The sequence below is a fragment of the Amblyomma americanum genome, chromosome 10, assembly GCF_052857255.1.
Source record: "Amblyomma americanum isolate KBUSLIRL-KWMA chromosome 10, ASM5285725v1, whole genome shotgun sequence".
Lineage (NCBI taxonomy): Eukaryota > Metazoa > Arthropoda > Arachnida > Ixodida > Ixodidae > Amblyomma > Amblyomma americanum.
In genome coordinates this window covers 3,649,968-3,676,717 of record NC_135506.1, presented here as the reverse complement: position 1 = coordinate 3,676,717, position 26,750 = coordinate 3,649,968, and the positions used below count along the sequence as shown (strand labels likewise).

The 26,750-nt window shown below is 50.9% G+C and overlaps 1 protein-coding gene across 5 annotated transcripts in view; it reads left to right on the top strand.

The window, feature by feature from the left end:
* Positions 1-26,750, top strand: part of Shab (potassium voltage-gated channel shaker cognate b) — a 56,401-nt gene that overhangs the window by 15,252 nt on the left and 14,399 nt on the right. The window contains exons 1-5 of one of the 5 annotated variants that reach the window (XM_077640048.1): positions 181-1,035; positions 8,877-9,060; positions 23,786-25,502; positions 25,780-25,980; positions 26,372-26,729. In XM_077640048.1, coding sequence (XP_077496174.1) covers positions 23,835-25,502; positions 25,780-25,980; positions 26,372-26,729 — 2,227 coding nt within the window. In that variant the 5' untranslated portion in view covers positions 181-1,035; positions 8,877-9,060; positions 23,786-23,834. Of the gene's footprint in view, positions 1-178; positions 1,036-8,876; positions 9,061-23,785; positions 25,503-25,779; positions 26,105-26,371; positions 26,730-26,750 lie in introns of those variants that run through there. The other 4 variants (XM_077640049.1, XM_077640050.1, XM_077640046.1 and 1 more) reach the window with 4 other exon arrangements.

Here is a 26,750-nt window from a genome sequence, read left to right as displayed (position 1 = left end):
TTTACGGCGTCCTCTGGCGTCGTCGTCGTCGGCGGCGGCGGCGCCGCCGCCTGCCGGCGGCATGGCGGCGCGCCCATCGATCCTCTGGGCGAGCCCGGGGCCGCCCTCAGGTGAGCGGCGCGCACGTTACTGCTGCACGGAAGAGCAACGATTCGCCCCGGCGTCGACATTTTGGCTGGCGCCGAGGCAATCGAGAAGCGTTTCTAAAGCGTCGCCGCGGTTCACGCTCGAGAGAGCGCGGACACAAACAGAGAACAGCAGCACCCCGCGGCGTCGACGTCGCACGGCTCCGCAGGGGAAGAATAAAAGGGCCGAGGAAACCACCGCTGCGCCGCCGGTTGTTCCGGGGGCGCTAGTTGCTGCTTCTCGTGCACTCTCTAATGGTCGCCCACGTGACCAGCGCTTGCCGCCCTCGTCCGTGCCCTCGGCTCTGCCCTTCGCTCGCCGCCGCCCCTCCCCCGCGGTCGCCTGCACGAGAGCGCCTACGAGTCGGCTGCGCCCGGTTAGCATGGATCGAGGGCCCCGACGCCGGGCCGGTCGCACTGCCATCGTCCGGCGCCTCTCCTCCGGTCCGCTGTCGTTGTGCCGACTCGCGCTAGGCATCGTCCTCGAGGATTTTCTCCTTCCCGTGCCCATGCGCCCGCAGCGGTGCGCCTTCGTCCATGGAGCGGGGGCTGCGGCGAGCGGCGGCCCGTTGCCCGTAGTCACCGCTGCTGCCCCCGCTGCCACCGCGCCTCCGCGGACGCCCCTCGGTGGTGGTGCGTGTGGTCTGCCCGGACTGGAACAGCGGCGGCTCGACCTTGCTGTGCGCGACGAGGCTTGCCGGCGAGCCGAGCTGTGCTGCAGCTAGGACGCGCCCAAGGCCGGAGGGAAAGAAGCCGGCCCGCCATGCGCCGTTGCGCCACCCAGCCCTGCCGCGAGTCGGCGGCCCTGCGAGCGGCGGCTCCGCGCCGCGGGCTCACGCTGCCTCACGTTCGGCGGGCGCCCTGAAGTTGGGAGGAGCGCGCGCGCTTGCCCTGCTCGACTCGGCTCTGGGTGAGTGCGTGCGTCGGACGCGCGACGCGATCACGCATACTCGACGCGGCCAGCTCAGCCCGTTGGCTCGGGCGCCGTGCGCTTCGGGTTCGGTTGGCGAGCGAGGTCGTCCCCTGTCGCCGTCGACACCTTGTTGCCCCTGGGCGCTTCGTCGTCGCCTGGACGGCGGAGCGACGCAGGTCGACCGTGATTTACGGCCTCGTCACAAGGAGGCGGCCTTCGCGTCACAACGCTGCTGATGCAACAGTCCGCGTCTGAGCGTTCTGCCCGGGAGCTACATGATGGAATGAATGGAGCGGTCTTCTTCTTGACCACGAGCGAGGCTTCACCGCGTTGTTCGGTCGCAGAGAACTGCCTCCTAGCTCGCTTCATTTCCACTCAGCGTACGCAGCCGCCCATGGGGCGGCAGTGCCTGCAGGCACAGCCGCTGTAGTACGAATTATGTCCTCCATGGAATTATGTCCTGCATGTCCTCCACCGTTGGCTACTGGAGTCACTCCTTGTCCAGTAGAGAGGTCTTTGGTGATGGATGTGGCCGTCAGGTTCCGCGTATTGCTTCCTGTATACGGCGAATGCACCGCACCTCTAACACCAGTCGAGCTTGTTTCGCGCTTGTTTCAATATCAACAGTTGCTGGAAGACTGAAGCGCACCGTGTGTCGCTTGGAAGCAATGGCGAAGACGAGAGGCAAACTGGACCTGACCTCATTCGTGGCACGTGTGGGTTACAGCGACTTACGACAGAAGTCGCAGTGCACTGCGTCCTTTACTTGCCTCAGCCTCATCGTTAGGGCCAGTAGTCGGCGGATGTTGCTGCATGGTGCGGAAGTCGAATCGACGAAAGCATATGCGATTGAAGCTAAGCTCGAACGCACCGACCAGACTCACTGCAGTTTACTGACGTCTTCCTGCTGCAAGGCTGCTGTACCCTGACGCCTGTTTATTTACACTTGTTCCGAAAGCTCCCTATGAAGTGCAATGCATAGTTCAAGCTAAAACTAGCATTTATCGCAGAGCTAGAGGTGTCAGCAAGGCTGGAAAACGACGCAGATGAAAGTGGCTGTTCAGACACATCCTCTCACCTCAAAGTATTCTGCCCTGTTGCTTTCCTTGTGTGCGTACCTTCAGAATATTAATTGAAGGATACTTGTCGGTATCCTCTCGTGATCCTATTGGTGGCGAGCGCCACCTTGCCTAGTTAATTCGAGCAGCTGTTTAATTTATTTCGTATATTTTTAAAGCTGTCAGTTCCATTCTGGTTCTTTGCCTTTATAGGCTGGTCTCTTCTCATGCTCAAAGCCGTATTATTTTGATTTCTCTGGCGGTTTGTGCAGATTTTGCGTTGTGCTCCAGTCTTCTCATTTTCGTCTCTAATGCGTATGTGTCAATTTTTCTCGTACTATAGTTAAAACCCAGAGCTTCATGAAGGCTGACCGCGTATTCCTTGACATCTGATTGTACAGCTTTGCAGCCTATCAGAACATGCTTAAGGTTTTTAACACTGCATCAGCTGGCTTCACAAGTATCGTCTTCCTGTTCATGCTTACTTCTAATCAGCTGGTTCTAAGTAAACCTGATTTATAGCCTGAAATAGAAAGGCACTGCTTTCTCTAATTATCGTTTCCTATCAGATTTCATTCCTTCCGAGTGCGTATTGATGGAGTGATTCTTTTGTTTCATTTTTTTACCTCCAGTTAGCAGCTAACGGACGCTCTTCTTGGTGCTCCCGATAACCAACGCCACCCCGTGGCTTTGACCACCGTTCTCCGCTCTCCAGCGAACACGTTTAGATGAGACCAGGCTCTGCTCGCCGGTATGTCGTACGACGCGCGTTTCTCGGCCCGAGGATTGCGCAGTCGGGGTCCGTTTTCTTGGCAGGGCATGCCGGCCCGTTATAATGCGCTGTTTCCGCGTCGCGTCACCGATTTGGCATTCCCTCAGCGAGGAGAGAAAAGAAAAGGAAGCGGCCTGGCGGTCGTCCCTGTAGCGTGACTCGGTGTCCATCCGCAAGTAAGGCTCATTCTGGAAAGTTCTCTCGCGAACTGGTGACCGGCTCAGGGGTGCGAGACCTCCGTTTCTTCCTCGAAGGCGTCCGTTTGTTGCTGCTTGGAGAGAGTTGCTGACAGGGTTGGGGGCAATCAAAAAAGAGTCGATAAAGAAGATTCCTTTCAGTGCGGAAACGAAACATTCAGTGCTCAATTCCTGCGCCGCTTGAAAAGCGCATCGATCCGTGCTTGCATGTATTTCTCCTAACGCGGTTAGATTTTGACGGAGGGAACTATGCCGCAACTTCCTCGTCTTTGCCACGATGTTTACTGCGAGTGCGTCGGCGATATGAGCGAACAGACTTGAACTTTTAAAAGAGAGAGCGGGGGGGGGGGGGGGGGGGTTGCTTCGGAGCTTGAAATTTTGCAGCGCGCGCGAGAAAGACAGTATGTACAGTTTCGAGCGAAAGCTTTCGACGAAGCTGGCCGACGCCACTCCCTCGTGTGCCGTTCTGCTGCTGCGCCGTTCGCCGCCGTCGTCGTAAGGGGCCGTGACTCAGCGCCGGCCGCGGGTCGTCAGGGGCAGCCCAGAGCAGTGCACGCAATAAATGTCTCGTATTTTCCTCCGTATAATGTATAGGCACACGCAGATTTTTTGTAATAATAGAATAGTGACCACGCAAAATAAATTAAATTCACTTTTTCTTAACACAGTTAACGACTTCAATCAGCTCCGTTATGAGCTCATGGGTACACCTGCATTTGAATGCATTATTGAAAGCATTTTTCATTTACGTTCCTCTTTTCGTTAATGTATTCCTGCGCTGCTGTACGCATCAGTTCGACATAAATTTTCCTTCTCACATTTATTCGCTGAAGGAATAACTGATGTGTGTTGTTGTTCGTCGAGGTAACCACATCAGTTACTTCTTCTACGTTGGTGGTATTCCTTGATCTACTCACTAATGCATATGACACTTTGTAAGGGAACCTCCCTACAATAATGCCTTTCTGGAGATTTACGTATAACTGCTAAATAAATTTTTAAAAATTGCGGGGAAACGATCGTTCGTACGAATTCTACGGTAAGGCTGGCCTTGACGCAGCTTCGCCTGTTTCAGGCGTTCTTCAACGCAGCCTCCGTATTTTACTATACTTTTCCATTAGCTGCCGAAAGAAGTCGCTCTCGTTTTGCTGCGTTGGTCACAACGGCTTGGCCATTTTATGCAGGCTGAAGGTTTCTTTTTTTTACTTGTGCGAAAATAGCGCGCATCATGTGGTCGGCAAAAGCACTTCGATGACTGCTCCACCGGTTACGCTGCCTACGGTTGGGCCATTTTATATCTTGTGTGCGTGTGCGTGTTCGTTCACTGCGGGGAAGCTGCGAGAGTGTCGAAAGAAACACTATTGAAAGAGCCTCTTTCGAGAACAGCTCGCAACGCTCAGGGCCCAACAATATAGAAACTTACATTTTCTGCGCAGTTCTGTCTATTCTAACGAAACCATCGCAGTATGGTAAACGGTCTTTAATGGCGACCTAAGACCACTTTGCACTATTTTTGCTTCTTTTTTTTTGCCTCTGGGCGTCACCGTCAGATACTTGTTCAACAGCTTCTCGACGATATGCGCGATACTAGATGCATGACTAAAATCTCCCTGCATGCAGGAGACATCTCGGAAAGCTTTATCGTTTTCTGATTCCGCTCTTCGCTTCAAGCACAGCTTATTGGCTATAATTTATCTTGAATTTTTTAACTTGACGTGATCGCCTTTTGTTTCCTCCCCTTATGTAATGACCCATCAGGGTAAATAAATGATGATGACGCTTTTCCGCTTTTCTTGTATTTGGCACTCTGTGGGAGTTTTTGTTCGGCAGCTTTTAGAACGTTCTCGAGCATGGACTGTTGGGTCAGGTGTTATATAGTTGATTCGGAGACAGAGAAACAACCAGTGTGGTTTCTATTTCACGGTCACATCTGCGAGCTGATTCCTTTGGGAATCGGTACTAATTGAGGACTTCCGACAAACCCCAAGCCCATGAGGACTCAGAAAACGTGCGTTGAGATCTCAGTATACCGAGGTGTCATATACACTTGCCCTTCACCGAAGCGGCCGGCCACAGCCGCAGGGCATCACCTCATTGCGCATCAGAAGCAGAAAGTCTCTGTTGTGAGTCCTTCAATCATTCCTGGTTAATGGCGCGCCCTAACAGAAAGGGGCAGAGTTCTTTTTGTTGCTGGAGCAGTTGCCAGGGCCGCGGCGCACTGACACGCGGGCCCCAGTAATGAGGAAAGGGTGTGGCGTCCGACATTGCCCGGCGTGTACCTATACGTCACGCCTCATCCCGGCAGTCGCGACGCAGCGCCTTTCCTCGCGTTCGCCCCGGACAATTTTCGACACGGCGTGACGCCGCGTTCGAGAAGCACCGTCTACGATCCGGTGTCTTTGACGAATACGTGACATCGATGCGCCGCTTAGAGAGCTCCATGCTGCTTTTAGACGTGCTATTCCCAACGTGGTCCTCTTCCGTAATTTCAATTTAGTCCTGCGACTGGTTCAAACTTCTGAAGCCGGTTTCAAGACAGCGCCGGTGCATGTCGTTCATACAGCCCCCTCTCCAACAACAACAAAGAAGAAATTATTGCGAAGAAGAAGAAGAAGAAGGGCATTAGCTTAGCCGCGCTGCCATCGCTCAGAGCGAGAGCTTTCTGACCCTGTCAGACCAGGGACTTCTTTTCGCCGCCGCCTACGCGCTGACCTAAGCGCCCGTTAAATTATCAATTTCATCTCACACCGGTGGTAGCGCCAATCGAGATGATGATGATGATGATGATGATCCTTTATTTGCACCATATGACATGGGAGACCGGCAGTAAAAGCTGCCTCATAGGACAGCTTGACAAGGCCCCCGGGCCCCTTATACACTTCACAGCAAGGCATGGCACATTACATACAAAAAAAGAAAAAAACTGCAGGAACTAAGAAACTGCAGATAAATAACTGCATAAAAGAAACTCAAGTTTATACACAAAAATGCACAAAAAAGCCTGATTCATTTCATTTTCTGATAATTTTGTATCAACAAATAGAGGCTGTGTCAGGAGCAAGCAAGAGGTCACTCAGACAGTTTAAGTAACAGTAAACAGGAATGAAATGGTGATCAGTTAGGTAATGAATAAATTATATTCATTGCTTGTTTGACCAATATTCAAATAAATAAGTAAATCTAGAATGAAAAACGCGACAAGGAAAACATACAAATGGCAGAGAAGCTTCTTACTGTGTAATAAAATCAGTTTATTTAACCAGCTTCTCTCAACTTATGAATATGCTTCACGTAATTAGGTGCATAGGCTGCCACTCATTTTTTTTCTCCTTAGCACCCGATCTCTAACCTAACCTGACCACAAGTACACCTGCTTACGCCGCATTTCAGCACCACGATTAAGCACACGCGGTCGCGAGTAGTCTTTTAGACGAGTGGCAGTGACAGTGTGAGACTGTTATATGCCGCGGCATTCGCCAGACTTGTCGGGTTGTGCAGACTTTGATGAGATAAGGATTTCTACCCTTCGATCACGTCCACTCTGGAAGAACGACATTAACCGGGAAATGTTTTTTTTTTCCTCCACTTCTTAAGTTCTCAGCTCAGAGCCACCGAGGTACGCAAAATTCGCCTTTTAGAGACGAATTTGGACCCTGCAGGCACAGAGTTTGTCAGAATTACCTGGTCGCAAAAGAGGCGCCGCTACGCGAGTGTCTATGTCTACGCTAGTCCCCCTCAGACGCAAGTGTGGAAGTTTCGGCTTCTGTACTCCATCTCAGTAGTTCCGCGCAGCGCTAGCAAAGTTGCGATGAATGCAGAGGCGGCGTTCTGACGCTGCAGAACGTAGTGCCGGTACAAAATGGGCACGTCGGATAGCGTATACGGTAAAAAAATAAGGTGCTTCGTAATGTATATAAGCCGAACGCTATTTAAAATCGAGCCTTACCGTACGCTCGCGTTACGTACGCTACTTCCCGAGCAATGTTCCGAGTTTTGCGTGCGTGGCTCTTGCTTTCGCTAAAATATATTGTTTCGAAAATGACGGCGCCCTTCGAAGCAGGACCCGTCACTTCGGATGGGATGCGTCGTTGTTACTGCAGTTTTCAGCGCGTTCACTGGCCGTGAATGGAGCACCAGGGTTTCGCTTCATCTCATCTCGCCTATAACAAAAATGTATGAGCGACATATTTGGCTGAATTTTTATTTAGGGCGACGATTGTTCCTCTTCTAGGCTTAAAGAGTTGCGTGTGATTGTAGGCAAAAATGACTCCCGTTCGAAAAGCCAGAGGCGCCACTATAGGCAGAGCTTATCGTTGCGTCTAAGTTTGCATGCGCCGAACTAAATGTGCAAGCGTTCAAATGACGTAACGTCGCGCAAAATACTTGCGTTTAGCGTGCGTAAGCATGCATAGACTTATGACACGCAGACAGCATTGATTTGTATTCTTTTCTGACCATATCTGTGTACGCGAGCAGACGACACGCAGACGACGAGGAGAAGAGGAACACATTTGACGCGTTTTCCTGATTGGCTGAGGAGGCGTCTACCTTCCATAGTGGCGGAAAGAACTTTGAGATGGAGTATAGGTCGCCAGAGCAACTCATCAAAGGTGCGGACGAGGACGAGAGCAGGAACGCGAGAACAACGCTGACTTCACGGAGCAAAACTGACTGCGACTGAAGTAAGCGCTGTGGTTGTGTGTCCGTCCACGTCCTCTCCTTCGTTATGCTGATCAGCTTGTGGCGTATCTTAAACAATAGTGAATAAAACTCTAGGAGTATTAATCATGCAGTCCCAATGTGCCGCCAGTATTCATGCCAGGGCCATGTTTCTCTTGGAAAGGCGTTCAAGTAGGAACTGCTCATGCAGGTTTCTGCAGGAAATGTCTTCACGCGGGAAATATTGATGCACGTTTCTGCGGGAAAGTATTCATGCTGGAAGTGTTCGTTCAGGTTTCTGCGGGAAAGGTATTCATGCGGGAAGCACTGACGCACGTCTCTGCAGGAAAAAGTATTCATGCACAAAAGACTAAAGTTAGGCTTCCCGGTTTGCACGAAGTAAATGATTTTCTCACTTCAGTAAATTATGAGCGAGGAAATTCTTTACGTTAGACCCGTCTAGAAATTGTCAAACGGTTTTTAGGAGCTTCGCGCTAAGAAAAGTCACACGGTAGGAACACAAGCAAACCTATATGTACAAACTGCATGCTCGTGAAGTTCGCCTGGTTCATGATTGCGGGGCATTCGGTGAATGTACCCTGCAATCGCCAAACAACTAAACTGTTCAAATCGAACGACTTTCACTTCTTTAATATCATTTGTACCCGTAAACGGTCCTATTTTGAATTGATTCCAAAGTCGAAGACATCTTTTAAGACAAGCACAAATCGTGTCAATTGCGAAGTTCACACTTCTCGTCATTCTGTATATAGGTGCACGAACGATCGCAACGCCACTTCTCTTTCGATAACTGTAGGAAACTTCCTCCTCTAGGCAAGTGTGCAAATTCATATGTGCACGCGCACAGAGTTTCGTTTAACTATACATGAACTAAAAACGGCGCGGCGACCGTTCACCCACGCAGAGAATGCCGGGGAATGTAAACGCCGCATTTGGTAACAGCTTGTGTTTGAAAACGCGGGTTCATCAGCGGAATCGACACAAGGCGGACAGCTTACGCGTAAAAAGTATATTGAAAAAATGAAAGGCCTACGATGTGCTGCAATTTAATTCGCACACAGTGAGCGCAGCTTTCTCTTTCCGGCATATTCAGCGATCAGCGAGAGTTGTTGAGATAATCTGTGGTTGCAGGTGGTGCCACCTACGTCACGTGACCTTGTGACGCCATCGCAACCTGCTGCCGCGGCAGATGGCACTTAAATTAATGACTGGTCCCGAGAGGTTGCTCTGGAACAGCAACGCGGGTCTCGCAAGCCCCACCGGTGGCTGTGTTTGAAACAGACACCTGCCGGGCTGCACCGCTGCGCCAAGAACGGTGAGGACCGCCCCCCCCCCCCCCCCCCCCCCCCCCCTCGGGATTTATGAATGCAAAGCAGAGAATTAGTGTCTGCGGTGCCATATGCAGAGCGGACTCCAGGGCGCTGAAGGGACCCATTAGCGCTATCGCGTCATACCTTTCAGGCTGAGCTATAGTGTCCCAAGTTTTTGTTAAAAAAATATTTTTGTTGTTTACAACATACATACATGCATGCATGCATGCATGCATACATACATACATACATACATACATACATACATACATACATACATACATACATACATACATACGTGCATACATACATACACACACACATACACACACACATACATGCATGTATACATACATACATACTTACATACATACATACATACATACATACATACATACACATGCATGCATTCATACATACATACATAGATACACACGCACATACATACATACATGCATACATACATACATACATACATACATACATACATACATACATACATACATACATACATACATACATACATACATACATACATACATACATACATACATACATACATACATACATACATACATACATACATACATACATACATACATACATACATACATACATACATACATACATACATACATACATACATACATACATAATCGCCTCAACTTAAATCACGGAATCTGAATCGAGGCGCAGCCATATTTTTGCAGCCGAACCCAAGTTTGTCGGCCAAACACTAGCCGAGGCAAATACGCAGTGCACCCTTGGTGTTGAAGTAGTCTTCTATAAACACGCACAGAAAATGGCGCCCCCTCCGCCCTCTAGGAGTAATTTCGAGAAGCTCCATAGGTGCACCACGGGGGAGGAGGAGGCGAACACTGCACTGTGACCTTGCGCAGCGCATCGATCTCGGTCTCCCCGAATCGCCGCCGCCGCTTGTTCCTCGTAACGATCGACGACGACAGACCCGCGCTGCACGTGCGCCTGTGTGTGCAGCTGGCGCAGTCGAATGTCGTGTCACTCGCGGTCGCCATGCAGTATCGATCGCATCGGCATTTCGGTGGGGGGCGGTTAGAAACTACGACGGGGAAAGATGGCACCACCTTAGCAGCGGAATGCGATAGCACTTCATTTCACGTTTGTCGAAGCTTCTTTGCAGTTGTCGGCCCGTCAGCCAGCATATTCGGAGTGCTAGCTGCAGCAGCAGCAGCAGGTATCCGCTATGCTGTGACGGCGCCGTCATTTGCATATACCACGTGTTTCAGGGTTTTGAGGTAAACAGAAGCTTTTTTCCGCCATAGTAATGCCAGCGGTGGCGGAGGTCAAGAACCGGGCGAATCATTCTAACTAGCTAAGTGAATAACGAAATTCTAATAGTTATAACTTTTTAACAATTACCAATAGGCACCTGATTGCAATTAGAGATTTGTAGCCGGCCGTTAGTGATAGCCATATCAGTTTTTAGAATTTTGAAAACTCCATTACTCTCGCCGCTATGGCACGTCAAAATTTGGCTGCATCGTACGAGAATACATGCGCTTTCGAAAGCATGCAGGCAAAGCAACCCTTCCAGTGGCCGTAACTAGTCGAAATAGCCAAATTTTGTCATGCCACAGCGGCGAGAGTAATGGCGTTTTCGAAATTATAAAAACTGATATGGCTGTTACTAACGGCCGGCTACAAATCTCTAATTGCAATCACGTGCCAATTGGTAATAGTTGAAAAGTTAACTATTAGAATTTAGTTAATCACTTAGCTAGTTAGAATGATTCGCCTGGTTTTTGAAGTCCGTCAGTGCTGGCATTACTATGCCGGAAAAAGCTTCTGTTTACCTCAAGAACCCTATTTTTAAGCACGAGTGATCACCTTCCCTGAATTACCTGGTATATAAAAGAGTTATATACATTTCTTTTGTGATTTTTTTTACGTTGCTCACCACGCGGTGGGCTGGTTTTGAAGACCTCACAAGGTCACGCAACCTCTTTCGACCAGTCAGTAACTTAATAGCCACCTGCCATGGTGCACAGCTTGCGATGACATCACAAGATCACGTGACCTATCTCGACCAATCAGCGCATTTCGTCTAGGACATCGGCGGGGTTTTGGTGGGATGACAAGTTTAATGCTATCGCATTTAAAACTCTCTTTGGCTATATGGCCCGATGCTTCATGGTTGAGGGCGGCCATACAGTACGAAGTACGCGGTTTAATTTAAAGTCTGACACTCGTCAGATTAGCGGCGATCTGAAGTCTGATCACGCCAACAGGGCCGCTATACGGGGCGAGTGGACTGTCGGACAATTGTATTTCAACTGTTTCAATGAGCGACTGCTCTTCCCGTCGTATGGTTGATTTAGCGCCGCCCTCTCCGAGATAATTCTAGGAGGTTTTCCTTTTCTTCTCCAAGAAACAACGAGGCCATTTTCAGTTTTCTTTTATTTAAGAGAGCTAATAAATATTTTTATGCGCTAAAACTATACAGCGTGTTTCGCGTAACTTGAGCCGATGATTTTAAAATAAAGCGGTACACCACAGCCGGATTGTTAACACGGCATATGGTTTGCCGTCGTGTGGTGCTTCCCGGACTATTGTTTAAATCCCGCTCAATTTGTTAGCTAAGATTAACTACGCGAAATTTGTAATATTCGTTTTAGGCCCAAGGCCGTTTCGTCATATTGTAGAGAGGGTTGAGAAACAGCTGATTAAGTTTTTGTCGCAACGTATCACCTAAGTGCTCCTTTTTTACACAATTAAAGAAAGCCCGCGAAATATGAAAAAAAAAAACGTACCACGTCTTGAAGGGAGCGGCCAACGTTGCGCTGTCATCACAGTCTTGAAAGTGCGTGAGCACTGTCCGGAATACAGGAAGCGTTCGCTGTGGTCGCCGATAAGTGACGGGCAGGCCGCCGACAGCCAAGTTCATTCCTAACTTCTGATGAGTCATCACAAAGAGAAAGCAAAAAAATAATAAGAGGGAGGCAGTGAAGCCGCGTAGTTAGAGATAGCCCCCGTTTTCTTTGTTTAAAAATTGTGCAGCCCGTCGCTCACTTGGGCACGGTCAGCGAGCTCGTTTCGTTTGGTTTGGAGCGCTGCATTATAAGGTAGCGCACCAGCGCAGTCACGTGTTTTTTTTTTCTTTCATATTGCTCGAACTTTCTTTAAATACAGGAAGAAGGAGGCTGCAGGAAGTACGTTGGCTAAAAAAACTGGATCGGTTGATTATGAACCCCCTCTACATCTTGAGGGAACGCACTTGGCCATATAGGAATATTAAAAAAATTGCATAATTCATCCTAGGTAATCAACTAATTAAGCGAAACACAAAAATACTCTGAGTAGCGCCACACGACAGGGAAAACAAAATGTAGTTGCTTTCACCTTAATGCGGTGTAGCGCTTTACCGAAATCTTTGGCTTAAGTTACACGAAACACCCTGTATATGTGCAACAGCCGCCGCCAAAAGTATTCGGCCCAAAATGTTTGCTATTGAGCCGTGTAGTAAGGCTTTCTGGTTCCGTTTTGATAAAACAACTTAGTCACTCCGCCTCCAACATCAAACTTTTGATATATAAACATTTAATCCGAATTGAGCTTGAGTATGTTGCTGCTAAAGCTCTTTCTTAATTGGGCTAGTTGGTTCACGGATGCCAACATGGTAACTATAGCAGGCCGCCGCTGAGGCTATGTGTTTATGGCGTTCGGCTGCTGACCCGGAAGAAGCGGGTGTGATCACGGCCGCGGTGGTCAAATTTCGATGGAGGCGAAATTCTAGAGGCCCGTGTACTGTGCAATGTCATTGCACGTTAAAGAACCACCGGTGGTCGAAGTTCCCGGAGCCCTCCACTACGGCGTCCCTCATAGCCTCCCAGGCAGCACAAACCATCAGCCCAATATCGGGTCTGAGTTGGCCATGCTCGGCCCTATATAGGACCAGTGCTAATCTCATTGTCCCCACATTCGCGTTGTCACTCTGTACCATAACCAAAAACGACCCGACTTGCCCGCTGTCGTCCCCACATTGACAGCGCCTCTTTGTAGCATCTTCAACAATGGTGCTAAATGTCCGCTGTTGCCTCCATATTGGCAATGTCGCTTCTTTAGACCTGCAATGATGGCCCTGCTTGTATGCTGCGTCCCCCATATTAGCAATGCCGATTCAACACACCTGCAATGATGCCCCTAATTATCCGCTGTTTTCCTTATATTCACACTTAATTAGGGCTCCGACGATGGCCCTGCTATTTTCATTGCCGATTTTCGTCAAATAATCTCTCTATTGATATTTGCGCTTCTTTCGTTACTTGCAATTGGATGCCTCCCATCTTGAGTGTTGTCTGCTTTGTTATCCCTTTGAAGGGCCAGGGAATAGGGGAGGGGCCCCGTACACCGCTCAGCGCCCTTTCAAAATTTTTACTCGTGGCAATAGTTCCACGCAACAAATTCCACTCGTTTATTGTGCGCGAAAAATATCAATATTTGAGCAAGTTTGTTTTCGCGAAATATGTTGTTAAGGCGTGGATGTGTTGCTGACGAGTTTTTCGGTGTCGTTGAAGGTGTAATCACGATTGGGGTAAGCCGATGTTATCGAATGGAGTGCGTCATAGAAAAATGTCATGAACTGTCGATAGCAGGCGGACGATAACAGCTAGGCACCGATAAGCACTCGAGGAAAGGAGGCATGACAACATATGCAAATCATTTCTAGTGGGGTTCTGATGTTCACGAGGGAGGACGCGCTTGGTAGAGATGAGCACAACGCCTCCGCTGCAGCCATCAGGCCTGTCAGGCCTGTTTTTCCAAAATATTTTGAAATCAGATAGGATTTCGACAGGATTTTTGTATCTAAAAGGGAAGAGTTTAACCAAGTTTCCGTTAGCAACACCGCGTTACTAGATGAAGAGCTGATTAGAACACACAAGGAGCCAAGTTTAGGTATTATTCAGCGAATTTTAGAGTAAAGAAGGGACAGATGGTTGTTTTTTATGAGCTAGTCATTCTTAGTGGGTGCGATTGGTAGTTGCTACGTATTACGATCGAGAACATGCTGAGATGCATGGTCGAAAATGTAAGTTTTATCACCGGAAACTAGTCTATCGTAGCGCAGTTTGAAAGACAACTGGTTAGATCTGGCGAATTCAGCGAGGCGCTTACGGGCGAGTCGAATGCTAGAGGAAAAATCTTCACTGACTATGTACTCAGTTCACCTATCGCATGATAAAAAGTGCTCTTTGTACTTAAAATGGGAAAATTTTACAATTTCTTCAAAAGCGCCTTGCCGATGTGCTCGTTCAATCCGCGACTTTCGCTGGTCACACTTGGCTTATCCTGGCAGCAGTCAGTTACCGGCTTTTCGGGCTCCCTCCAGATTTCATTTTGCGTACCCTTGACACCGTAAAACAGCGCGCTGTTTCATCTAGATGCATTTTCAAGGTCGCCAATGCGGGCAGCAGTCAGTGTGGATACCTGTGCAGAACAATTAACAGCAATACTTTGCACATTTTCGTCCTTATAAACGTCATTACAGAAAGAGATTGGAAGTCTGACTTAATTTTCGCGAGCCTGGTATTTAGTGCTGCGGTTGTTTTCTCATGATCAGCGAGAGGTGATTTGATAGGACTTAATTGTTTAAGTATCGTCGTCTTCCCGGACTGTAAAGACTTAAGCGCGGCAAGTAAGTACATCGCTAGAGGAGTCGACAGAAGTGGTCGTGGGAGGTCCGGGACTCGTTTCCACGCCTCCAGAGAGCAATAATATTTTCAGCAATCAAATAAAATAGCTAGAAATTGCCGTGAGCCCTGCAGCGCGACCAGATCGCGGTAACTGGAGCGCTTAGCACAAAGGCTGTGATATTTCAGTACGTGCGGAACGAAGAAGCGGAGACATGCAAGTCCATCCATTCTAGCTGTGGCGGCCTGCGTTGCGATGCCTTGATGTAGTCGCATCTGGACGAGGGTGCGTTGATTGACGCGGATGACGATTTAGCTGTCGATGAAGCATCAAGTTGCAGCGAGTTCAACACACGACAGTTCGTTACACCCAAGGTTAACGCACCAAAGTTCGTTAAGTTCGAGGTGGCATACCATGTCACGTGTGACGGCGGTCGCCATTTCCTCTGGCGCAGACCCTTATATGCCAGCGCTTTAAAATAAATTTCATGCCCCGTACCGGGGTCTGTATAGCTTCAAACTCGAAGGGAATTTATAGAGCGGGCTGCATGCAGAACGTCGATCATAGACAAGCTCAGCTTCCGCAGTGGAAGGTTTGTGTTCCCGTCGAGCGAAGAAAGGGAAGTTTTTTTTACGATGTTTTTTTTTATACGAAAGTTTGCGCGACTGTGGCGTTCCGATTTGTGCACTCACTTGATTGCAAGCCTCACTCTTGACATCTACACGCCGCTCTCCGACAGAGAGCACGTTCGTGGCATTAACGCGTAGCCTCTTCTTCGCACACATCACGACCTCTAGCGTGCCCCACTGACCTAATTTAGGACGGTATCTCTCCGGCCGTTGTATGTGCTCTCCCCGTAGTGATTTTTCTGGTAATTCGCATCGATACGCGAGTCTGTGTTGATCGGTTGTTATATGGCGCGGTAATTTTTATTGTTTGGTTTGGTTTTATGCCAAAGCTACTCAGGCTATGAGGGACGCCGCTGTGAAGGGCTCCCGAAATTTCGACCACCTTGGGTTCTTTAACGTGCACTGACATCGCACAGTACACGGGCCTCTAGAATTTCGCCTCCGTCGAAATGCAGCCGCCGCGGTCGGGATCGAGCCCGCGTTTTTCGAGTCAGCAGCCGAGCGCCATATCCACTGAGCAACCGCGGCGGCCTCTTTTGTTGTTTACCCTTCTATCTCTATTCACGGTCGTCAAATAATAAACAAGGGTAAAATCAGATGGCACGACTGTGTCACGAAGCTCGCAAAGGTCACGAAGGTCACGCGTGACGCGCGGTCTCAAGTCACGCAGCGGTTAGCCTCTCGGGACATCCACGACCTAGAAAGCGCGGAGTTTCTCAAAACTACCAAGAGAGGCGCCAGTGTCTGTGAGCGTTTCTTAAAGAGCGCTTCCTCCACCACAAGGATGCCGGGCCGTTCGAGCTCCGTATTTGGGTCGTCTAGTGCTTTGGCTGACGCACTGGTGCTTTAATTATTAATGAACTGTCTTGGAAGCGTTTACCTCGTTGGTGGCGTTTGTGTAAGGGGACTATAGTCACCAGCAGTTACTCCACTCTCCACGCACAAACACCACTGAGTCTTCTCTGTCGCAATTGTTGGAACTGACTCTGACAAAGGGACGTCGCATTTGGAAGGCAGGGTTGGCACGAGGCAATCAGGGCGAAATAGTTGACGGAGAGAGCGACACATTAGTAATGAACGCAGATTAGGCGTTGAGCATATCTTGCGCCTGGTTGACAAAGGCAGGCTGGTCATGCAGCTGCGCCCGCGACAGCCAGCCACTGGGCATGCAGTGACTAGACAGGGCGACAGGACAGAATTAGAGGCAGTGCTCTGAATTGGCATACATAGAGCAGGACTGTTGAGACAGGAGGGCTCAGAACGAAGACGGAAATGAAATAGTCGGAAAGGTGTAATGGGAGTGTTTGTTTGAATTCTACAAAGCACATGTGTTTGGGCACCGGTGAGATGTGGGTAGGGGCGGGGTACTTTGGGTATGACATTCTCAGTTTCTGTCAGCGTTCCTTAATTATGCTTTTGTTGTCAAATTCCTCGGCCTACGTCGGAGAGCTTGAACAGGAGATCACAGGCGCCCGAATGTGAACATCGCGGGCTATAGCTGACGAGCTTTCCTGTGACCCATGGCTGGCCAGGCACCCACCGTTTGGCGACTGAGGACGCAGACGGGAAGTGTAGGGCGTCATCTAGTTCCTGTTTTTTTTTGGATCAGAAGGAGTTAACCGCCGTTGGAGCCAGCAAAAAGCCGCCATTGAGGAATTTGTGGCTTCCGGTTGTCGTTGTCATAGCCATTCTCTCAGTCTCACTCATTATTATGACTGGCCAGCGCACAAGCGGCTAGTTCTTGTGGTCAGTCAGCTTTGTATACGTGAGGTTGGCCCTGATTTGCTTAAGGCAGATCCACCTTCGAAAATAGTCCGTACTTGCAGTGAGGCATGCGTAAGCATTGACGCCTCCTCGCCCCTCTTTGCCTAAATTAATCATGTTCCATCATTGCCCATTCTGAGTTTTCAGACTTGGCGCCACGCTTCGTTTTCAAATTTGGCGCCACTTTTGCTCCGGCCCCGCCCACTTTTGGGACATTTTTGTCTCTAATTAATTAATTACCCCTCATGCACCTCATGATGTAATTCAACCATTATTTTTCTTATATGTCCCGGCCGCGGCGGTCGAATTTCGGTGGAGGCGAAATTCTAGAGGCCAGTGTACTGTGCGATGTCAGTGCACGTTAAAGAACCCCAGATGGTTGAAATTTCCGGAGCCCTTCACTACGGCGTCCCTCATAGCCTGAGTCGCTTTGGGACGTTAAACCCCCATAAACCATAAACCTTTTTCTTATAACTCATTTCGTTCGAACGTTATCTTAATGACAAGCTCGTGGTGACGCGAAACCGCAAACATAGCCATACAATGCTTACGCATCATAAACAGCAGTGGAGGCAACTGTAGGGGGTTGTTCATTGGGTGACAAGCGATGGGCCTCAAGAAGCAACGCACCGAGCAAGTTCTGGCTCTCAGCAGCTGTGTGCGTGCTCCACGTAGAAAGCAGGGACCTGTCGATGGGCCCCCGTCACTGCCGCTTCCGAATAGGAGAGAGTTTAACGCGATCGCGTTAAGGCTCTCGTTCCGCAGAAAATTCGGCGTTGTGAGCGGAAAACCAGGTGGCCCACCTGCCACATAGGTCACGTGCTCTTGCGACGTCATGACAACCTGGCCACCATGGCATGTGGCAGTTAAATAATTAGTCGCGAGAGGCTGCTAGCGATGAACAACCTGGGTCTCACAACTCCGCCGGTGGTTGTGTCTGAAACAGTCATGTGCCCGGGCAGTGGTGCATCGCTTAACCGCTGCACCACTGCGCCAGAAGTGGCATGAGGATTCCACGCGATCTATGAATGTTTTGGTTTCTGGGGAAAGCAAATGGCGCAGTAACCGCGCCGTAAGGGAAGGGATGAAGGAGGAAGTGAGAGAAGAAAGAGGTGCCGTAGCGGAGGGCTCCCGAATAGTTTCGACCACCTGGGGTTCCTTAGCGTACACTGACATCGCAGAGCACACGGGCGCCTTTTTGCGTTTCGCCTCCATCCAAATCGGGTTCGAGCCACTGAGCCACCGCAGCGGGTAATGCAAAGCAGAAAATGAGTGTCTGCGAAGTGATACCCAAGAGGACCCTCACTGCCTCCTTTATCCCTTCCCTTACGGTGCGGTTCAGGTGTCCACCGATATATGTGAAACAGATGCTGCGCTATTTCCTCAAAAACCACTAATTTTGAGCACATGAGGAGGCAGAGAAGGAAGTGCTAGTTACTACTAGATTTTATATTCAATTTTCATTATATTTCCTAGAAGGTTCTGGCGGCTGCCTGGGCTAAAAGCTGCGAAACTTGGCGAGGTCTAGGCAGCCGTTACACGGCATGCCAGCACGCTCTAATGCAAGTATTAGCACACATTGAAAAGCAAATGTTTGAAGCATGTTCAAAATATAAGCGAATAGGGCCACTAATTCAAGTAAATGAAGTGCCCAAATATGTCCGCTAACAACATTAACATCAAAGCATCGAGCAGACAAGCGTCGCTGACTAATGAGAACATGTATACAATAAAGTGACCCATAACAAGCAATTCATAAATACGTTAATTAAGGCTTTAAATTAGAAATTATAAAAAAACTGAGAAAAACAAGAAATAACTTTGTAAGCTGAAAGGAAGAACATCGGCCTACATCAAAACTCCGACGCAATGTAAGTTCAGTGGCGTTATGATGTTTTTGTGTTTATATTTTTTGTGAATAAATAATAGATGGGATCTTAATGTACGCAACTTGTCGTCACTGCAGTTCTTCCGATAATATTCCCGAGAGAGTCTGCTGTGCTTCTCCGGCGCATTCCCGTCTCTTCATATCTCGCTTTCTGAGCTCGCGATATGGAAACACTGTCACGTGACGAGGATAGTTCTTATCTTCGACAGTGCCGGTGCCCACCCACCCACGTGTCCGGTGGCTTGTCTTTCGTGACCCACTCGTGGCAGCAGAGGATGAGTGACGCCGCTGCCAAGTCGAGCACTCACGAGATGAGTGCTGCGCAAACGTGTGCCCGGTTTCCCAGACACAGAAGAAGTAGTGTGGGCTGGTAAAAAGCCCACCCCACCTATCAGTGGAAATGGAGCCGTCGGAGGCGTCGAGACAGGCGCGAGTGCCCTCGGTCAAGACTGAGACTGCATGTGCTCGTCGAGATGCATGCAACATCGACGCGGTGCTAAGCAGCCACCACCGAATCCACTCGTTCGAAGCAGAATCTCGCACTTCCTCACAAAGTCTCGCTGCATTTACACACTTCTCCGTGCACAGTCTATATATATAGGAAACCAACAGTCACAGAAAACCCAGGTGCATAGGGGAATTTTTTCTATATAAGCTTTTTAATTTCTAGTGCCAATCAATTGCCTTTAAAGATAATTACTTATAAAGCAGCAGAAAAAACAACCATGCCGCCGGTGGGATCCGCCGGTAGGATATATATATATATATATATATATATATATATATATATATATATATATATATATATATATATATATATATATATATATATATATATATATATATATATATATACGTGCGCGCGCACACACCAAAAGTGATGTCTTAGCAGCTGATTTCTTGAACAGTGACACTGAGCCTATGCTTTTTTCTGCGGTTAAGTCCGAAAGAATGCATTTGGCTCGTTGGCTTTTGACGTTCTAGTTGAGCATAACGCTTATAATACGTTTGATTTTCGCTCTGTCAGTGCTACGCACGACTGGGGCTAGTTGGTTGTGCATCATTCATATATAGTGCGCGCTAATGAAACTCGAGACTTGGAAAAGATAGAACAAACACAAGGGGACTTACTACTGTTTGTTATTCGTGTGGTCACGCTGTCTTTACAGTGATACCTCAAGCATGCTTATTCACTCCAGTGCATCGTGCCGACCCCTTCCGCGGCCTAGCTACCTGTTTTTCACCATTTCACCTTCATTCTGTGTAAAGCCTGCTGACGGTCCCCTTGTGTTAGTCCTTTCTGTTTCAAGCGACGGATTTCACTAGCGAACAGCAAGAAGCATTATTGCTCTGATCATCACCATCGTCATTTGCCTGATGTCCACAGCAGGTTAAAGGCCTGTCTCACATTTCTGCAATTAACCCTGTCCTGCGACAGCTGGGGCCACCCTTTGCTTGCAAACTTCTCAATATCATCCGCCCACCTAACCTTCTGCCGACCCCTGCTGCGCTTGCCTTCTCTCCGAATCAACTCCGTTATCCTTAGGGCCCAGCGGTTATCATGCCTTCGCATTACATGGCCTGCCCAAGCCCATTTCTTCCGCTTGATTTCGGCTAGGATGTCATTAACCCGCATTTGTTCCCTCACCCACTCTGCCCGCTTCCGGTCTCCTGACGTTACACCTATCATTTTCCTTTCCATGGCTCGCTGCATGGTCGTCAATTTAAGTTGAACCCTTTTCGTTATCGTCCAAGTTTCTGCCGCAAACATCTACTTAGGGCAGGTAGTGCCCGCAGATCCGGAACACGGCAGGGAAGTAACTGCAAGAAGAATGGGATGTAGCGTATTAGGCAAGAACTCTCAAATCATGAATGTCAGTTACCAGTATACTTCAAGAAGAAAGTATATAACAGCCGCATCTTACCGGTACTCACCTATGGTGCAGAAAAGTGTAGGCTAACGGAAGGGGTTTACTTTAAACTGAGAGCATCGCAGCGAGCTATGGAAAGGAAAACGACAGGTGTAACGATAAGGGACATGAAGAGAGCAGAGTTGGTCGTATAGAAGAATAGTGAGTTAATGACCTGTCAGTCAAAATCAAGAATAAATAAGCATGGGCATGGCGTGCACTGCGAAGGCAGGATAACCGATAGCAGTTACGGGTAACCGAGTAGATTCCAAGAGTTGTCAGGGTGGAACCAGCGGAACACAGACGCAGGACAAGAAAAGGAGGTACACACACCACACCGCTGGACTTGCAACTGATTTATTTCGAAGAAAACCACCACATTTAAAGGATTCCCTGCGCAAGCGCACACTCTGGATGAAGGAAACAACTGTATTAAGATAAAAGAAAGTTATATTCTTTATCCGTGATAAAAACCGAGGGATCGCTGACACACTTTTCCTTGTTTTTCCTGATTAGAAACGCTTCAAGAATTTCACGCTCTCGTCACGCTCTCGTGCGCTTGCGCAGGGAATCCTTTAAATGTGGTGGTTTTCTTCGAAATAAATCAGTTGCAAGTCCAGCGGTGTGGTGTGTGTACCTCCTTTTCTTGTCCTGCGTCTGTGTTCCGCTGGTTCCACCCTGACAACATTATGAACCAACTAGCCCAGCAATTTACGCTCCAGATTCCAAGAGAAAGCAAGCGTAGCACGGGGTGGCAGAAAGTCAGTTGTGCGGATGAGAATAGGAAATTTTTTGGGATAAGGTGGCCGCAGCTGGGGCAGGTACGCGAAAAGCCTTTTCCCTGCAGTGATCATGATGATGATGATGATGATGAATAATTCTTACTCCTTGTATAGGGAGCACTCGACTTGCGACGAAGTAGGAAACACGAACGCCCCCGCACTGCTACGGCGAACGCTGCGATCACTTCACCGGAGGCAGAATGTCGCGTCGAACGCTAGTCGCTCTTGTCGCTTAGTTGCGCAGCGTTCGAGATAACAGCAGTGCGGAGACAGCTTTAATGAGGCAGTTATTTGGGCGCAGCTTTTAACTACACATACTTTTGTTGCGATGTACAGTGCGCTGTTGATGCCGATGTTCTTTCGGGCTATCCTTCACCGATCGAGGCTTCTCCGCTTGGGGCAATTAACGAGATGAGACGGATTTACGGTCTCAACCTGTGCGCGTTAATTCCAACAGTGTAACGAGGAGACATAAAGCACGACCGCGAATGGGAGGAGGCTGAGGGAAGGGGTCGTTAAACAACCTCTCCCCTCGGTCGGTCTCATCTCGGTGTGTGTAGGTGTACGCCACCGCTTTCCGGTCCATGTAAGAGCATAAGTGATATCGATTGCCGACTTTTTGCGCTGCGCGGAACTCGTTCGTCTAGCGTGTGCAGTCCTCGCTCTCTCATCCTTCCCTGCCTGTTTCCTGCAACCGCCAGTTTATTATGGGAGACAGCGGCGGCAGGTGTGGCCGCGTTCGATCACGTTGCGTTCGATGCTGCAGGTTCTTTGTCAGATCGCGGACCAAGGCCGCCAAGTGTATCGGCTTCGCCAGCCCGGGGTGAAGGGCTCCCCTGCCGTGCCCCGAGCACATTAGGGTTACAGCGACCTTCCACCGCACCCGCCGACGAGGCGAACCGAGAAGTTAGCGACGACGAAAAAGGTGCTCCCTGGTCGTGTCTTTCCTTCCCCTCGTCGGACGCCTCAGTTTGGGAGCGAGCTGCAACCTTGTGGACGCAAAGTGAAAGGGACAGTACAGTCTGCGCTGTAAACAGGCGGGCCGCATAAGCACTAACAAAGTGGCCACTGGCGTCACAAGGAGCGTGGAGAAATCCTCCGTGTTCTTTTTTTTTTTCAATCCGCTCATTCGCCATCTTCTCCAGCCTCCATGGTGGAAGCTATGTGTATTATTTCATCGTTGCGCCTGTGACGTCACGTGCAAGCCGTTCCATAAATCTTGGCTGCGGTGACATCACTTGCAGACCGTCCTACATAGCATCGGCTACGGGGCACGCGTTTGTTTTCACCGGCTTCTTTAAAGTGCACAGTCGCACCGGCGGTCTTGCTATTCGCCTCCGTTTGTAATAGGTCGCCGCCACGGAAAGGAATCGAACCCGCGACCTCTTGCTCGGTAGCATAGCACCAACACTTGGCGCTTGAGCGTTGGAAGTTTTGTCGGACTTAATTACGAGGGCAGAGGTCCTTCAAAAAATAATAACTGAAGAGCTTTCGTATTCCATTACGAGGCGGAATGACAACGAGCGTTGTACACTCCCTCCCTCATAGGAATGGTCTCCTCGGGGCCCACGTGCATAACATGGTCACAACATGGCTTTCATTGCATGGCTGATACGAGTTCTGTCTTGCGACATACGCCGACGATGTTTACTCGAGGGGGAGCCTCACATTTCTCTCGGTGCCAAAAAAATATAAAAGTCACTTCGCTGAGTGGTATGCAGTGTTTCAGCGAAGACCGTCAGTAATATATAAAGACAGGGTTTTTTTAAGTTAAAAAGGTGTTCTCTTCAACGTAGCATTGTCACCAATGGCGGACGTCGTAAAACAGTAAAGAAGCGTTAACTATAGAAAGCTAGTAAACTGATATTCAATTAATAATACATCTCACTGTAATATATGACGTCAGCCAACAGTCACCGGAACAAAAGAGCATGGGGGACGTGTTCTTTAATTCGTACTTTTCGTCGACGGAAAATAAGTTAATAAAATCAAAGCAGAAGGAGAAACAAGCACGCGCCACCGGCGGGACCACGGCCAGCGCAGCCAGGGTGGGCCCGCACGCAGTGTAATCGCAGTACTACATCGCGCAGGCGGACGATCGGCCGGGCGAGCGGCGGCGGCGGTGCCTGCTGAGCCGCGATGCAGCGCGCCCGGTCGCTGTCGTCGCTGCCGCCGGAGCCGTTCATGATCATGCGCAGCAAGGCGCTGAACCGGCGCGTGGTCATCAACGTGGGCGGCGTGCGCCACGAGGTGCTGTGGCGCACGCTGGAGCGGCTTCCCCACACGCGGCTGGGCCGGCTGCGCGAGTGCAACACCCACGAGGCCCTGGCCGAGCTGTGCGACGACTACTCGCTGGCGGACAACGAGTACTTCTTCGACCGGCACCCGCGCTCGTTCGGCGCCGTGCTCAACTTCTTCCGCACGGGCAAGCTGCACCTGGTGGAGGAGATGTGCGTGATGGCCTTCAGCGACGACCTCGAGTACTGGGGCATCGACGAGCTGTACCTGGAGTCGTGCTGCCAGCACCGCTACCACCAGCGGAAGGAGCACGTCCACGAGGAGATGCGCAAGGAGGCCGAGTCCCTGAGGCAGAGGGACGAAGAGTACTTCGGCGAGGGCCGCCGCGCCCAGCTGCAGAAGTTCCTCTGGGACCTGCTCGAGAAGCCCACCTCTTCGCTGGCCGCCCGGGTGAGCCATGGCTGTGTCTTCGCCACCTTTCGCTATCGCTTTCATCTGCTTCTTTTTGTCTTGTCTTCTCTTCCTTGGTTCTTCTTTTTTTCGTTCTTCTTCCTCTCGCGCGCAGCTCTCGATGTTAAAGCAATGCTCTGGGGATGGGCAGCGCGAGAGGCCGCGCGTCGCCGATGCAGCAGGCGCCACGGGCGCTGCGGCCAGGGCGTGGGGGCAGGAGAAGAACGAAACGGGGTGGTACGTGTCGACCCACAGGTGGTGGCAGTGCTGTCGATCCTCTTCATCATCCTGTCGACGATCGCGCTGACGCTCAACACGCTGCCCGAGCTGCAAGAACGCGACCACAAGGGCGAGGTGGTGGACAACCCCAAGCTGGCGCTGGTCGAGGCCGTCTGCATCACCTGGTTCACGCTCGAGTACCTGCTGCGGTTCCTGTCGTCGCCCAACAAGTGGAAGTTCTTCAAGGGCGTCCTCAACGTCATCGACCTGCTGGCCATCCTGCCGTACTTCATCTCGCTCTTCCTCACCGAGACGAGCAGCAAGAAGCAGGACCAGTTCCAGGACGTGCGGCGCGTGGTGCAGATCTTTCGCATCATGCGTATCCTGCGGATCCTCAAGCTGGCTCGGCACTCGACGGGGCTGCAGAGCCTGGGCTTCACGCTGCGCAACAGCTACAAGGAGCTCGGGCTGCTCATGCTGTTCCTGGCCATCGGCATCATGATCTTCTCCAGCCTAGCCTACTTTGCCGAGAAGGAGGTGGCGGACACCAAGTTCACCAGCATCCCGGAGACCTTCTGGTGGGCAAGTATCACCATGACCACGGTCGGCTACGGGGATATCTGTCCGACCACGCCTCTGGGCAAGATTGTCGGTAGCGTCTGCTGCATCTGCGGCGTGCTCGTCATTGCGCTGCCCATCCCCATCATCGTCAACAACTTCGCCGAGTTCTACAAGAACCAGATGCGTCGCGAGAAGGCGCTCAAGCGAAAGGAGGCCCTGGAGCGCGCCCGGCGCGAAGGCAGCATCGTCTCGTTCCACCACGTCAACCTGCGCGACGCCTTCGCCAAGAGCATGGACCTGGTCGACGTGCTCGTGGACACGGCCCACGGAGCCGCACAGGTACGCCTCCTCTCTGGCACCGTTGTAAGTACTCGCATGCCGAACTGCATGTCCAAGATTAGGCTTTCTTTTTTCTTCAAATTTCGGAATGTTCAGCGGTGTAGTCCGCAGCTGCTTAGATCGGCACCATTCCAGCCATATTGTCGTCGCGGCCGCAAGTCCCGACCGGACGGTCGCCGTCTAAAGTAACCAGTTCGCAGCCGTGCGGTGGTGCTTACAACTGCGCCGTTTGGCCGCTGCCCGCGCTCGAGGCCCGCCGATGGCGCTGCCTGCGCAGGGCGACGCGGTCAGCATCGGCGAGGAGTCATCGGGGCGCCTCAACGCCGGCTGCTTCCGGAACTACGAGCACACGCTGGCGAGCAGCGGCGGCTGTTCGGCGCCGGGGGCCCGGGGCGCCGACCCCTTGCTGCTGCCGGAACCGCTCAACTCGCTCAGCGGCAGCCGCCAGGCGGCGGGCCAGACGCTGGCGGCCTCGCCCGTGAGTCTCGGCTCGGGGGCATCGGGGACGAGCGCCGGGGGCTGCGGGCTTGCCTTGCAGGTGGCTCGAGCGCGTAGCGCCCCGCGCTAAGGACCTCGACCTTCCGCCACCGAGACCGGGCCAGGTAGCGTACACACACGCACACACACGCCGTGCACGCACACGCCCCTTGGTGCACTAACTGCAGCCTCTCTCTCTGCTAAACACACTCTCCGCTGCTCTCTCTGTCGCCGAACCGCCGCCAGCAGCCTCCGGCGCTCGTTCCCAACCGCTGCTGGCCGGTTCGGCCTCCTCGCCCCCCGGCCCTCTTTTTCTCTCGCTGCTTTCTCCGGCTTTGTCCGAAGGCCGCCCCCGTCCGAGAGCAAGCACCTGTGGTGTGGCGCGCGCGCAGGAGCTCAAGGAGTTCCTCGAGGGCGACTTCCGGGCCAACATCGAGCTCAAGACCATCAACCGCTGGGACGTCGGCAGCGTGGAGAGCTCGGACACGTACCTGTCCTGCGCCACGCAGCCGTTCGCCTCGCAGGCGGACCTGAGCCAAGAAGCGACTACCGGACAGCAACTGCCGCAGCCGCTGCAGCCGCAAGTGCCGCTGGTCCGGCCGCGGTTCTTGCAGGGCGTGCGCACCAAGGCCCGCTTCGACCCCGTGGACGCCACACGGGCGCTTCGACCGGACACCATCGAGCTGCCGCGGCCAGAGCCGCACGTACTAGCCCCGTCTTCAGCGCACCGGGCGTCACCTTTCGCTAAAGGTACGCGGGCGCTGCTGCTAT